Genomic DNA, 16,317 nt, shown 5'->3' with positions numbered 1-16,317 from the left:
CATACTCACCTTCTGATGTCCGTCAGGTCCCTGGCCGTCTGCTTCCCGCACTGACTGTGAGCGCCGGCCGGCCGTAAAGTAAAAGCAGAGCACAGCAGTGACGGCACCGCTGTGCTGTGCTTTACGGCCGGCCGGCGCTCACAGTCAGTGCGGGAAGCAGACGGCCAGGGACCTGACGGACATCAGAAGGTGAGTATGTACTGTTTTTTTTTTACATTTACAATGGTAACCAGGGTAAATATCGGGTTACTAAGCGCGGCCCTGCGCTTAGTAACCCGATATTTACCCTGGTTACCATTGTAAAACATTGCTGACATCGTTGCTTTTGCTGTCAAACACGACGATACACGCCGATCTGACGACCAAATAAAGTTCTGGACTTTCAGCAACGACCAGCGACATCACAGCAGGATCCTGATCGCTGCTGCGTGTCAAACACAACGATATCGCTTATCCAGGACGCTGCAACGTCACGGATCGCTATCGTTATCGTTGCAAAGTCGTTTAGTGTGAAGGTACCTTTAGGATAAAATCCACACCAGATACTCTGTTTGCAGACACGTGTTTCGGGGTGTTTGCATCTCATCAGTGCAAAGTAAGAAATCTGATATGGCTGTATGAGAGGCCTCCGACTGCAGTCTAAGGGTATCTGTGTGCGTATTTTTCTGCGCAGACTCTGGAAAATCCGCAGGTAAAACGGCCTGGGTTTTACCTGCGGATTTACCCTGGATTTTGTGCGGATTTCACCTGCTTTTTTACACCTGCAGATTCCTATTAAGGAATAGGTGTAAAACGCTGTGGAATCTGCACAAAGAATTGACATGCTTCAGAAGATAAACCGCAGCAAATCTGCGCTGTATTTTCCGCAGCATGTGCACAGCGGATTTGATTTTCCATAGCTTTACATGCTACTGTAAAACGCATGGAAAACAGCTGCAGATCCGCAGCGTCAAATCCGCTGCGCATCCGCAGCCAAATCCGCAACGTGTGCAGATACCCTAAGTGGTATTTTATTTTATGAATACATCAAATTGGAATAACTCCCAACCGATATGCCATGACACTCCACTAGGCAGTGTAGTACTTTTCTGAGAATCTCTTGTTGTCATTCAAGGACATATAACTTGTTTTGTTTTCCTACCCTGCTTGTCTCTGCCAAGTTAAATATATATACGATACCACCTTTAGGAAGTTGCTGTGGCTTTAAAGAGTGTAGTCCTTGTATACTATGTTTGTCAGAGGTCGTCTTTCCAAACACACATCTTGTCTAAAAACTGTGCTGTCGAGTTGGATCCGAGGGTAAACCGAAAACTTAATATGCTAGCTGAGATATTTTTATTTCATAATTACTGACCTCTCCCAAAATATATACAAATCGTTGCCAGGTAGTTCACACTAAGCAAAACTTCCTGTTCCACATCACTAGAAATAATAGCTGCCACTGACCGTAAAAAAATTAAGTACAACATACTTCCAATTAGAGCTGAGCGCCTGCGTCAGTAGTCCATGGTCTCTGGACCAGATCGATGGGAACCTCGTCCTTTGCGCCTCTTATTAATTAGGTTCAGTGTAGCATCATGCATGCGTTACAGATGCCACATATAGTAGGAGGTTCGTATGGCTCTGGTCTGGTGGCTATAGACTTGGCCACTGGACTAAGATCATGCTAAGGCTCTGGTCAGGTAGCTACGGACTGAGCCACTGGATCAAGATCATGCGAAGGCTCTTGTCTGGTGGCTGTGGACTTGGCCGCTGGACCAGGATCATGCTAATCTTTTTGGTCAACTCTGTTCCAATAGCTGATGACATAGAATGATGTTTCCGGTAAGAGGAAAGTCTCTTCTTGTTCAACTGCTTTAAAATCCAGCTCTCGGGACACATGGTAGAGATCTAATTTTGCTTTTGTAAGATCTTCCAGCTTTACCGCCATAGTATTACAAGCTGCTCATGGCCGTCCATGCAACACATGGATGGCCTGGGTTTCTCTGTGTCCATGGTGGAGTCCCAAGCTGAGAACCTCCCTTAATAAAATTCGTATGGTTTTATAGGACTTGCAGACAGAACACTAGAATGACCCCGTCAATTACACAACACATATTACGTATATTATTTTCATTGTAAAATATCTAAAGTTTTTAGTAATGGCTTAGGCAATTTATGTCTCAGATTTAGTTGCACTTTAAGACATTTTAGAAGAGGAAAAAAATACTCAATGCATAATCTTCTTAAGTGATATTATCTTTCTAGTGATGTAATGTTTATTTTTCAAAATCAAGACATTACAATGGTGTATTTGTAGATGTTCCCCAGAAATATCATATGATCCAGGATGGGATTACACTCTACTTCTACCTCATTGTAATGATACTCTAATGAAACGAAACACACAAAACACACATTTAAAACCTTCTACAGAGGCTATACTAACGTTGGACATTTGTATGTTATAGCTCTGCCCATCAGTCGCACACTTTCCGACAAAAAAGACTAAAGTGACAGATCAGGAACATGGTTTAAAGGGAGCCTGACAGCTGATTCATGCTGTCCGAGGATCATACAATGGCTGTATGATTTCAGGCATGTTTGTTTGACTCTGAAACACTGTGGCATTTTAGAGAAAAATATACTTTACAAACATACTCTCCTCGCCCATTGTCAGTGACTGTTAGGTCTCTCTCTTTACACGGGAGAGACCTGTCACTCTATAGGAGTGGGTGAGGAGAAGCCATCACGGATCCACCTTTCTGACTAGTTACCCTTGGGGCTTGGTCCCTTACGGCTTTTAAAGAATGTTTTTCTCTGAAGCGCCACAGCGTTTCAATATCAAACATCTATGGGTGAAACTCATGGTTCGGACAGGATGTATTGCAGAGGTGTCAAACTGCATTCCTCGAGGGCCGCCAACAGGTCATGTTTTCAGGATTTCCTTGTATTGCACAGGTGATAATTTAATCACCTGCACAGAATGATTCCAGCACCTTGTGGAATGCTAAGGAAATCCTGAAAACATGACCTGTTGGCGGCCCTTGTGGAATGCAGTTTGACACCTCTGATGTATTGGCTTTCAAGCTCCCTTTAAAAAAAAAAAATGCTTGAAAAGCAGAATGTGCTTATGCAAAGTTGCAAACAATCTGCCATAATTGACCAGTCATGTCTAGTAGTCTGTAATGACAGATTGCTAAATGACAGAAAAGCAATCTGCTGTTTGCCACGGAGAATATTCTTGTACTCTTGTAAGATAATAATTGGCCCAAATGGTGAAAATCAGCTATTTTTTTCCAAAATTGATCTTGTGTTTATGGCCAGCCAAAGTCATAATTCATAATTAATAGAGGAAGACCAAACAATTCTTGATTGGATGACTCACACAGATAACTTTTATGTTAGGAGACCTGTTTTTATTTTTTCTTCAGATATACGGGAAAGGAAAAGTATAATTGTTCCTTCTGTTATCTCTAACACTGAGAGAGAGCGGTCAGGGAAAGCAGGAAGAGCTGTCAGAGCCAGGAGTAGTGCTCTGATAGATTTGTGTCACATTTTGCAAACCAGCTAGCCAGGTAAAGGACTCTTCTGTGACACAAGTATAGTAATAGATAATGAAGCCTATTTAGAAAGTTGCCTATTTTTGCATAAAAGAAGCAAATGAACAATAAAAAATCAGTGCAAAAGTACAGTATACACATCCTTTCACCACGTTTTAGAATCCATTTTGTAACATAATTACAATATGCAGTTTGCCATGGCACTGATGCAGGGGTTTCAGACAAGCTAAACCAGGAGGCAAATATTCATGTCATGAGGGTTTTCAGTTACTATCATAGCATTCATTGGTTTGGGTATTATAATTGTACTTTTGTCATTACCATTGGTAGTGAGTGTAAATGACGAAGATAAGAGTGTAATTTGGCCAACATTGTGATTGGCAACCACTACTGGGCTCCTTCAATCTTCATTGCGTGGACTTTCTAATTTCGCATGTTAGGTTATAGGTTGAACTCAATGGACTGATGTCTACCTTCAACCTTAAAAATGATGAAACTATTGTGTGCTGTTGTAATGTTTAATTCATGATCCATCAAATATATTGTATTCTACTTTTTCTTGCAGAACATTGAGAAGACCTTGATAAAGCCAACAGCTTTCAAACCAGTGGTGCCGAAAAAACGGAACTCTTCTTTACAGTATCTCGTCCAAAGGAATGGAGTCCCTAACTTATCTGACAGCCAAGGAAGTTTACACCTTCTTTTCAATGGCAACTCAATGGGGACGACCGACAAGCACAACTCGCTTAGCTGCAGGAACAGTTCCATCTCTGGGACCATGTCAGATTCTGGCCGGAACTCTCTGTCTAGTCTTCCTACCTATAGCACGGGCTGCAGTCAGCAGCTAGAGCCAGTCAGCATGTCCATGGGCCACATTAACTTAGAGAATCACAGTAACATAAATGGTTTTTCTGAGCGAGTGTCACGAGCACGGACACGTCCTTCGAACTCTGACAGTGGACGCTCCTCTTCCAGTAAAAGCACTGGCTCATTAAGCGGAAGAGGGAACCAGTCGTCAGATAGCGGCTCATGTGATAGGTCACCCATCATCAATGAAGAGATTCTTATCAGAGAGTTGGAAGAGAAGTTAAAAGACCGGGAGATGGAACTACAGCATCTGAAAGAAAATCTGGATGAAAACGAGGCGGCTATTTGCCAGGTTGGGAATTAAACCATTGAAGCCACTGATATTTTATATTTTTTTATACTAATGACAAATCTCAATATTTAGTGGCAAAAATGGTATCTGATCTGCTTCCTGGCACTAAATATTCCAAAACTCAAAGTCTAGTACAAGTGGATTTCCATAACTTTTTTTATTTTTTGGTCAATATGGCCATGTGAGGGCTTGTTTTTTGTGGGATGATTTGTACTTTTGAACGACACCATTGGTTTTACCATATCATGTACTGAAAATGGGGAAAAAATTCCAAGTACAGTGAAATTGCAAAAAATAAGTGCAATTCCACAACGGTTTGGGGGATTTTTTTTTTTACCATGTTCTCCAAATGCTAATACTAACCAGCCATTATGATTCTCCAGGTCATTACGGGTTCATAGACACCAAACATGTATAGGTTATTTTTTATTTAAGTGGTGAAAAAAAAAATCCAAAGTTTTGTTTAAAAAAAAAAAAAATTGTGTAATTTTTCGAAACCCGTAGGGTCTCCATTTTTTGTGATCTGGTGCTGGGTGAGGGCTTTTTTTTTTGCATGAGGAGCTGACGATTTTATTGTTACCATTTTGGTGTGGATACAAACTTTTGATTGCCCGTTATTGCATTTTTATGCAATGTTGCGCAGACCAAAAAACGTAATTCTGGCGTCTTGACTTTTTTACTTGCTACACCGTTTACCGATCGGATTAATACTTTTGTTTATCTTGCTAGATCGGGCGATTCTGAATGCGGTGATACCAAATATGTGTATTTTTATTTTATTTTATTTTGAATGGGGCGAAAGAGGGGTGATTTAAACTTTTAGATTTTTTTAAATATTTTTAAAAACATTTTTTTTTTTTTTACTTTTCACTTGCTTAAATAGTCTCCATGGGAGACTAGAAGCTGTGATAATCCGATCGCCTCTGCTACACACAGGCGATGATCAGATTGCCTGTGTGTAGTAGAAATGCTCACGTGCTATTAGCGCCGACCACCAGGTGGCGCTTATAGCAATCCGGCAATGAATGACAATCACAGAGGTCTGCTGGAGACCTCTGGTTGTCATGCCGACTCATCGGTGACCCGCGATCACGTGATTTCCGATGCGCTTCCAGTAAGCACACGTTAAATGCCGCTGTCTGAGATTGACCGGCATTTAACAGGTTAACAGCCACGGGTGGATCATGATTCCACCTGCGGCTGTTAGAGGAACATGTCAGCTGTTCTAAACTAGTCGCATGCATTGCTCAGGTGTGATTTTGGCCCATTCGTTCACACAAACACTCACATCCTGAAGGTCCCATGGGCTCCTTACATGAACTCTGAGCTTTAGTTCCTTCCATAAATTTTCTATTGGATTGAGGTTCTGTGATTGGCTGATCCATTCTATCAGCTCTATTTTCTTTCTCTGAAGGCAGTTGAGCGTTACCTTGGCTGTGTGTTTGGGATCATTCATCTTCATCATCCTGGTAGATGGCAGTGGGTATTTATCAAGAATCTCTCAGTACATTTGTCCATACATCAATACTTCAATCATATGACGTTTGCCAGTGCCGTTTGCTGAAAAACAGCTCCACACCATGATGTTCCTACCTCCCACGTTCACTGTGGGTATGGTGTTTTTGGGTTGATATGCAGTGTCTTTTGTCTTTTGGTGTGTATTATGGCATCCAAAGAGTTCAATTTTGGTCTCTGACCAGACTATATTCTCCCAGTATTTCACAGGCTTGTCTAAATGTTGTTCAACAAACTTTAAATGTGCTTGAACATGCTTTTTGTTCAGCAATAGAGTCCTGTTCGGTGAGCATGCATACAGGCCATGAAAGTTGAGTGGAATACTTATTTTACCCACTGTCTATGTGTGTATGTATATGTGTATATATATTTGTGTGTGTGTGTATGTATATACATATTTTCTCATTCAAATATTTAATTATGTTTTTTAACAATATAACAAAGTTGAAATACAACATATAACAGCAGCAGTTGATGCAAAATATGTTGCAGTGATCACAAGAAAAACAATGGCATTTAACATCAGGATGATTACAATTAAAATGAAAAAATGGTGGCTTGGGGGTGGTATGTAAAGGGGAACGTTCAGGGGAATAGGGGAGGGGGAGGAAGTGAAAATTAAAGAAGCGCTCCTCTCAACAAAGTTTTCATCCTCTTAATTTATTACATTCATCATATTATATAGCACTGTGTACTTGCAATTGCTCATTTTGCCTTTCTACCCAGTAATTTCTTTTATTTTCTCTGCTTTATGTAGAAACAGGAAGTCTCTTTTTTTCCTGCAAAAATTATTCCCCTGTTCAACTTCTGACCCAGCTGCTCCCTTCTCCCCCTCAGGGACTTTTGCAGTGACTTATGACTCGTGCAGGGAAAATTGAACTCTTGTTTCTACATAGAGCTTAGGGTACCGTCTCACAGTGGCACTTTTGTCGCTACGACGGTACGATCCGTGACGTTCCAGCGATATCCATACGATATCGCTGTGTCTGACACGCAGCAGCGATCAGGGACCCTGCTGAGAATCGTACGTCATAGCAGATCGTTTGGAACGTTATTTCGTCGCTGGAGCTCCCGCTGTCATCGCTGGATCGGTGTGTGTGACACACCGATCCAGCGATGCGTTCGCTTGTAACCAGGGTAAACATCGGGTTAGTAAGCGCAGGGCCGCGCTTAGTAACCCGATGTTTACCCTGGTTACCATCGTAATTGTAAAAAAAAAAAAAAAACGTACATACTCACATTCCGGTGTCCGTCAGGTCCCTAGCCATCTGCTTCCCGCACTGACTGACTGCCGGCCGGAAAGTAAACCGCTGTGCTCTGCTTTCACTTTACGGCCGGCACTCAGTCAGTGCGGGAAGCAGACGGCTAGGGACCTGACGGACACCGGAATGTGAGTATGTACTGTTTGGTTTTTTTTACATTTACGATGGTAACCAGGGTAAACATCGGGTTACTAAGCGCGGCCCTGCGCTTAGTAACCCGATGTTTACCCTGGTTACCTGGGGACTTCGGCATCATTGGTCGCTGGAGAGCTGTCTGTGTGAGAGCTGCCCAGCGATCACACAACGACTTACCAACGATCACGGCCAGGTCGTATCGCTGGTCGTGATCGTTGGTAAATCGTTTTGTGTAACGGTACCCTTAGAAGGGTTCAGCTAATCAGTTTTTAATCACACAATGTCATACACCTATTGGTAAAGAGAATAATTATCTTGGTAGAAGGGTAAAATGAGCAATTGTACGGTAAGTACGCAGTGCTATATAATGTAATATAATTTGATAGGAGAAGAAGGAGGAGGAGTGCTTGTTGAAGAAAGAAGAACCAGAAGTAGACAGGAATATGATGTGTTATGCTATATCTTTAGTCAAAGGACATACTTTCTCTCAACAATTATGGATGTGCATATGTTATCTTCTGGACCCAGACCTTAAAAAAAAAACAATAGTTTGAGTGTCATTCAGGACACTTGTAAGTTGCTCACTGGTCAAAAGGTTACGGGCTAAAAAAGTCCAGGAATGGGAAGTGCTTTTTTTCTCCAGGCAGGGGCTATCATTTGATTTGCCGCTAAAAAGAGAGAAGTGAGTCAACATTGAGACCTAGTTAGTGTGGATGATTTGTGATACAACAAAGCTTTCCAGGGATCGATGGTGAGGGAAGTATGGGAAATAGTACTGGCTAAATTCTATACACGAGACCAGAAGCTCGATACCCCTGGTCAGGTCCACCATATGTATAACATGTCACCTTTTGGAGGCACAATTAGGGTAACCAGGCACCATGTGTGCTATCCGCGCACGGACCATACATATGGAGTGTTTAATGGCCTTTACGAGCCAACAGCTGCTTTTTAGGTTTTATTGGTAACTCCATGGCTCCAAAAATGACACCTGTTGCTATACATCTATACATATTCATTCTGTACATGGCTTCAACTCTTGGTCTCCTGGTATAAGTAACAAGGATAATTGCGAGTTAATGGCTCAGACACATTTTTATATATTCTTTCTCAAACAGGTTTATGAAGAAAAGCAAAAACGATGTGAGCTGGAAATGGAGGATCTCCGACAAAGCTGTGCCCTGAAAATGAAGCAGGCTTCTCAGAAGGCTCAGCGGGTGCAGCAGGTTCTGCAGCTCCAAATATTCCAGCTCCAGCAAGAGAAGAAAAAGCTGCAGGAAGATTTCTCCCAACTTCTCCAGGAGAGGGAATTGCTGGAGAAACGCTGCGCTTCATTCGAGAGAGAGCAAACCGAGCTCGGGCCACGACTGGAGGAGACCAAATGGGAGGTATGATGGTCAGTTCATACATGAGGGTTGTACTATGCACTGAGGCGACATTTTAGTTTTAACGATTCTAACTTTTTTAGATCCTTCTGGTAACAACATAGCATTACTCTTAAATTATATTAATTATGTTAACTAATTGTTTTCCTTATTTCATAAATCAATATTACACATGAGAATAAGCAACGTTGTCATATATTTTATCAGAGAAATGCTGTTCTTTCTCCTCTTAGATTTGTCATCCACTCTCAGTTCATTGAAGACATACTTTCCCATTACTGAGATAGATGATGACAGTTGGTGCTTTTAAATTCTATGGAGAGGGGAGGAGCTAGAGGCCGACACAGACATTCTACTGCTGAAACAGCAGTTATAATTCTCCAAAGAACTTTATGAGCACCAAGTGTCATCTCCTATCTCAGTAATTGGAATGTCTGTATTCACTGATTATAGAGTTTACCTGTGAATGGAGTATTTTCAGCTGAAAGATCAGTCGAGGAGGAGAAAGGAGTGGATTTCTTCAATAAGTACCGTATATTACTTATTTTCCTTAATAAAAAATGTATATATATCTAATTTTTATTAATTAAAATAAAAATAAAACATTGTTTACTTTATTTTGTTTCGTTACTATTTTAGGGTAACTGCCGTAACTGTATAACAGTGATTCTTGGGTAAAGCTACTCTTAAAGTGTGGCCTATTTTGTGTTTTTTTTATATTACTATTTTTTATAGTCTGTACCTCTAATATCATAAAAAATGATTGTGTGACCTTTTCTTTTCTTTCTTTTTTTTTTTACCTTTGCATTATATTTTTCTATTGTAGTACCGTCAATATACTATAAAACAGTACTAAGGACCAGGTCTACACAGGTTAAACATACAGTGGGCAGTCGACAGGACACTTATGGTATACTCTATTGTTGCCTAACAGCGTACCACTTGGGGTCAGAACGATGGGACCTCCACCATCAGCGGAATGGGGGCTAGTTTTCCCGCATCGCTGACCTGACGTTGGATAAAAGGAGAGGCGAGCAGGAGCGCTTCTCAGGAAAGTCTAAGGAAAGTGCAGAAGCAGTTGATCAATGGTCACGGTCTTTAGTCAGTCTCCTATAAATCTGCTGTAGAAGGGACTTTTTGCTCCTCATAAAGAGTGGGAAACAGGAGATAGCGGGCCATTGAGTGAGCCATTTATGATATAAATTTAGTTGCTAGAGTACCCCTTTAGTTAATGGAAAAATTACATAAGTATTTTAGAGTATACTAGAAAAATGATAATTATGTTGAAGGGGTAGTCCCAGAATTGAAAGTTCTCAACAATCCATAGATGGATTAGAAAGTTATCCTCTGTCCTATCCATAGGGTATAACCTTTAATTCTGGGAATTCCTCTTTTTCAGATTGTATAGCTAGAAAAAGATTTGCAGAAAAAAAAAAAAATATTCCCCTAAAATATGTATTGATAAAAACTAAATCCCTGAATGGAAGAGACGCAGATGGTCCATGGCTGACCTGTCATGTTTTCTGTTCTAGGTTTGTCAGAAATCGGGTGAAATTTCTCTACTTAAACAACAGCTGAAAGATTCTCAAGCTGAGCTGTCTCAGAAATCGAATGACATGATACTGCTCCGTTCCCAGCTGAGAGACACTCGATCTGACCTTCAGATTAGCGAGGAACAAGTTCAGGAACTTCAGGACACTGCTCACACAAAGACGCTGGAGTTAGAGGTGTGCGAGAATGAGCTGCAACGCAAGAAAAACGAGGCCGAACTGCTGCGGGAGAAGGCCAGTAAGCTGGACCAGGAAGTGGCTAGTCTCCGAGAAGCCGCCGTAGCCGGTCTTCGACATGGACTTTGCCACTGCTACGAGAAGGAAGATCCATTCTTGCTTTACGAAAGCGATGAAGCCAAAGCACAGCGTCAAAATTCTGACAACCTCCAGAGCCTAAAGCAGTACATGGAGAGATTAAGGGAGACCTTGATGATCGAAAGGAGAAGAAACCAGGAACAATTCGAAAGTTTTGAAGAAGAGCGACGCATATGGCAAGAAGAAAAAGAGAAGGTGATCCGATATCAAAAGCAGTTACAACACAACTATATCCAGATGTACCAACAGAACCGCGAGCTGGAGAGAGACATTAAGCAGCTTTCTCTGGAACTGGAGGCGAGGGAACTTGATGAATTTGACTTGCATGCTGCTGAGATTCAGTTTGAAGAGATCACAGCCACAGAAATTTGAAGCCAAGAAAGTACCACTTATGCCTTTTTTTTAATTTTTTTTTTTGGGGGGTTGGGTACATTCCAACAGTTGGTGTTGCCAAAAAGCAACTTGCCCACATATGCTGTTGCATTTATTGTATAAAACATATCTTGCTTTTCTATTGACAGAGGAACTCGAAAATCTAATGGACGGGACATTATGCGCGTCTAAAATTTCCCAAGATGAGTTAATAAGTTCTATCTGACGTGTATGAAGGGAGCCGTATCCGCGCTCGCTAGCGATGCTAACCTTGCCTAATGGACCAAAGCAATGTCATTGGGCAGGAACGTTGACATTATACATTTTGGGTCTTGTTTTTTTTTTTTTTTTTTACGCTCCGTTCTCAGGACAGCCATATTTGTTGTGGTCACAAGGATTAGGATTTCGGGAAGTGACGAGCAAAGATGCTTCCATTGGATGCCTATAAGTGTATTTTAGGGCGCTGCAACCCTGTTTTCTTGCATTCTTTCTCATTTGTCCCTGTTAATATTACTGTAGCCATATTTGTGAATGTTTGCGCTCACATGTAACAGCCGTCATTCGCTTTAGGTTTGTATTCTTCATTAACACTGTGGCAACATTTAGGTCACCTCATTGTAAATAATGTAAGATAAGAGGTTTTGTTTCCCCCCAAAAAGCAAAATGACTGGTTTTGTAAACTACGACTAGCACCTTCGTCTCTACTTCTTCTTATCTGACAAGAGTAGTCGCTTTCAATCTCAGGTAGGCGTATCGCTAGAGCACAATCATTACACAGACGTCAAATAATACCATTTGCAATAGAAAGACTAGTCCTTCTCCAAGTTCTCAGAGGGTCTGTAGCTCACTCCAGTACAACTAAGCCATATGTGACCACCCTCTGTCTGCTGAGAGTTAGAGGATCTCATGCTACTTTTTGTGACTCTTCCCGGAGTTTATCTATTGTGATTACAATGGTATTTATCAATAAATTAATTTTTACAAAACTTCAGTAACTGAATTCATAATCTTTTAACCATGATCACTGTCAGAACAATGTATACACTAATCACAGAACTAAAAAAAAACTAAAATCTCTGCTATTCAGATGCTAAATGAGATGGGTAACAGTTTATCTACCCACTCACGTTCACACATTCAATATTTGGTCAGTATTTTACATCAGTATTTGTAATCCAGAAACAGGAGGAAAAGAAGAATAAAAACACGTCACGACTTCTGCATTTTTCACCCACTCCTGGTTTTGGCTTCCAAATACTGATATAAAATTCTGACCATATACTGAACTTGACTTATATGTATCAAAAGGCAAATTTCCTACCTGGTTGGTAACGAGGGAGGTGATGACATGAAGAAAAGTTCCTGTAAATACCTCCTTTATCTATTGACTCACTGGAGACTGTACAGAAGAACAGATGACAATGGCTGTGATTGGGAAAAGGTGATAACATGAAAAAAAGTTTCTGCATCTGCAAAGGGAAATCAATGACTGTAACGGGGTGTTTTTTTTTTTTACTGTAATTTTTCTTCGCACACAGAACCCGGAAGATGACTTTTTCTTGCTCCTTCCTGATTATGAATCAGGGCTGCACCCAAGTAATAATGGGCCTGGTATCACTTGAAAGCTTGGCTGATATCCTTAAATGGGTTGTCCACTACTATAAAATGATAAACCTAATGAAACGTTTTGTCACACAAAAAACAAGCCCACACGCGGAAAATAACAAATGTTGTTGATTGAGCTAAGTGTCTTGAAAAATGGTGACGTAAACCCCATAATTTTTTTTATTACAAATTTCTGATTTTTTTTTTTCTACACTACACAAATGAAAAAAAAAAATCTTCGTTTATTATCGCTGTAAATCATACCGAACTGGAGAATCGTGATTCAGAGTAATTTTTACCGCTGAATGTATGATAAAAAAATAAAACTCCAAAAACAATGGCGGTATTACATTTTTTTTTTCACAATTTCAAAGCACTTGGAATTTTTTCTTCATTCTCCAGTAAATCAAATGTTAAAGCGAATGGTGTCACTCAATACTTCTACTCGGACACATGTAATGAAGTGGTCATAGTAATGTCTGCTATGTGATAATCTGGCGGCAGCAAACACGAAGTCATTGCACATCATAAAGTTGAAAATATGCAAAAGAAGGGAAATCCGCTATATCCTTATTTTTGTTGCTGTCTGCCATTAGTTACATTGAACGAACCCTATACCCATTAGGTTTTCTATATTTTATTGTATATCTTTGGCCAGCATCATTATCTTTAAGATTAATAAATGCTGAAAAACCTAATGCCTAAATACCATTGTAATGACATAAGATAAGGGATAGAGAATGAGCGAAGTCTCACAAAGGTAAGTGTAACAAAGCCAATGCAAAATACAAAGACTTATTCCCATACTTCATGGGTTACTTGTTTGTGAGCCTAATAATAAAACCTGGCGAAATCCAGAAATGAATTCAATTGTCTTTTGTCTTCTATTGATCTACTTGTATGGAAAATGATTCAAGTGGCACCTCCTTTGTGAAAATACCCTTTAAGAGGGTTCTGAAATAATGGCGGAAAATGAAGGGGTTGTCCTTATTCAGGGGCTTAATCGGTTAGCCAGAATGAAGATCGACTTTAAAGGGAATCTGTCACCCCCTGGGACATATATAACCTATTAATATGGGCAGATTCCCTTTAAACGCTTATTCCCCCATTAGAGGACCATGTATGTACTTAATTACTCATCCAGGCCATTGATTTCATGGGGCATAGGGTAATGCCGGTTTCACACAATTCGAGTCGGATCGGAAGTCCTAGTCTGACTGCTAAGTCTCCTGACCTGAGCTACTTGCTCCATGACTGTCTATAGAGGGGGTTCGAGAGCTTACACACTCCCTGCAGATGTTGTCCTTGGTGGGATTTGATCCCAGGACCTCGGTGCTTCAAGGCTACAGTGCTAACCACTGAGCCACCACCCTGCCCAAATCTTTGTTTGTTGATTTTTTTTACTTGTGTAAAGATGCTGACAATCACCCAAGATCAGATGATTTGGATTGTAAAGGCCCAGTCACACATAGCGAGATCGCTAGCGAGATCGCTGCTGAGTCACAAGTTTTGTGACGCAACAGCGACCTCAGTAGCGATCTCGCTATGTGTGACATGTACCAGCGATCAGGCCCCTGCTGTGAGATCGCTGGTCGTGTCGGAATGGCCTGGACCGTTTTTTGGTCGTTGAGGTCCCGCTGACATCGCTGAATCGGTGTGTGTGACACCGATCCAGCGATGTCTTCACTGGTAACCAGGGTAAACATCGGGTTACTAAGCGCAGGGCCGCGCTTAGTAACCCGATGTTTACCCTGGTTACCAGCGTAAATGTAAAAAAAAAAAAAACACTACATACTCACCATCTGATGTCCGTCATGTCCCTTGCCGTCTGCTTCCCGCTCTGACTGTCTGCCGGCCGTACAGTGAGAAGTGAGAGCACAGCAGGGACGTCACCGCTGCGCTCTGCTCTCACTGTACGGCGGCACTGTCAGAGCGGGAAGCAGACGGCAAGGGACCTGACGGACATCAGATGGTGAGTATGTACTGTTTGTTTTTTTTGGTAACCAGGGTAAATATCGGGTTACTAAGCGCGGCCCTGCACTTAGTAACCCGATGTTTACCCTGGTTACCCGGGTGCTGCAGGGGGACTTCGGCATCGTTGAAGACAGTTTCAACGATGCCGAAGTCGTTCCCCTGATCGTTGGTCGCTGGAGAGAGCTGTCTGTGTGACAGCTCCCCAGCGACCACACAGCGACTTACCAACGATCACGGCCAGGTCGTATCGCTGGTCGTGATCGTTGGTAAATCGCTATGTGAGACGGGGCCTTAAGGGATAATAACTCCTGATATACAAAGTAAAATAATGACGTAGGCATTTTTTGAGAAATACGTCAAAACCAAAGAAATGAGCTGGAGCTCAATGTGTAGGAGCATGTTCACACTGTGGTCATTTACCAGATAAAACCCAAGAAAAAAAAAACCAAATGAGCCGATACCCTGCAGTAAGTAAATATTAACAGTACATGTAAATAGCATAGAGTACTTGGCTAACACTGTGTTGATCTAAAATGTGTAATAGCCATCACACCACGACAAGGTTTACCCAATCGGGACCGTTTTATCACGTCTCTAGCGTTAAAACCTTACCTTGTGTCACCTGACCTCAATGCAGAGGAGGGCAGAGCAGAACTGGGACCTGACTGTTCAGACACCAACCCATGGGAAGCTATAAAGATTCCTTGCCTAGCTCAGAAAGGGTGGACTTCCCCTGTTTATACAAAGTACAAAAAAACTACAGCGAAACCGAAAAAAATGAGCTGGAGCATAAGTCAGTATACGTGCAATATCTAAGAGCATGTTCACGCTGCTCATATTTTTTTTTTTGCTTTTTGTCTGTGAAATGGCCAAATACCCTGTAGTAAGTAAATATTAATAGTACATGTAAATAACATGGGGTAGGGGTACTTGGTTAACACGATTTTGATTAAAAAAAAGTGTCAAATCCATCCCACCATGACAAGGTGACCCAATCTGGACGGTCCTATTCTGTCTCTAGTATTAAAAATTTACTCAGTGTCACCTAACCCCAATGTAGATAAGGGCAGAGCAGGATCGGGACCAACTGTTCAGACACCTGCCCGTGGCTTTTAAGCTTTTTTTTTTTATCAAAATAGTGTTAGGTAAGTATCCTGTTATTTATATGTTACTACTATTAATACTTACTATAACATATATGCTCATTTGGTTTTTTTTCTTGGGTTTTGAGCTCTCGGGAATTTTACTTTTCTTTTGTCTTTTCCCAAAACTTTTTTTTTTTCCTGATCTGTTACTTTACACTTTTTGTCTTCATCATGATTATGGCTGGTGTATAATCACTTCAGTCACTTGTGCACCATAGCAAACCAAGGTTCACCTGTCCTACGCAGCTGGTGATGAGGGCAACGTCAATTTCTAAGAAATGGGACTAGACTGAACAAGTGTGATCTCTAGACTAGAGGTTTTTTGGGCCCACCATAAATTATTTTACATGTGCTTTGC

General features: G+C 41.2%; 1 protein-coding gene across 2 annotated transcripts in view; it reads left to right on the top strand.

Annotated features, from left to right (window-relative positions):
- LZTS2 (leucine zipper tumor suppressor 2) overlaps positions 1–13,710 on the top strand; it is a 152,704-nt gene extending 138,994 nt beyond the window's left edge. For both annotated transcript variants that reach the window (XM_077258632.1, XM_077258633.1), the window contains 3 exons: positions 4,108–4,701; positions 8,732–9,001; positions 10,531–13,710. In XM_077258632.1, the coding sequence (XP_077114747.1) occupies positions 4,108–4,701; positions 8,732–9,001; positions 10,531–11,235 (1,569 nt within the window). In that variant the 3' untranslated portion in view covers positions 11,236–13,710. The remainder of the gene's footprint in view (positions 1–4,107; positions 4,702–8,731; positions 9,002–10,530) is intronic.
- Positions 13,711–16,317: the final 2,607 nt, after the last annotated feature.

Source organism: Ranitomeya variabilis, chromosome 4 (genome assembly GCF_051348905.1).
Source record: "Ranitomeya variabilis isolate aRanVar5 chromosome 4, aRanVar5.hap1, whole genome shotgun sequence".
Lineage (NCBI taxonomy): Eukaryota > Metazoa > Chordata > Amphibia > Anura > Dendrobatidae > Ranitomeya > Ranitomeya variabilis.
The sequence above is the reverse complement of the archived record's forward strand: the minus strand, read 5'-3'. Positions and strand labels throughout refer to the sequence as shown.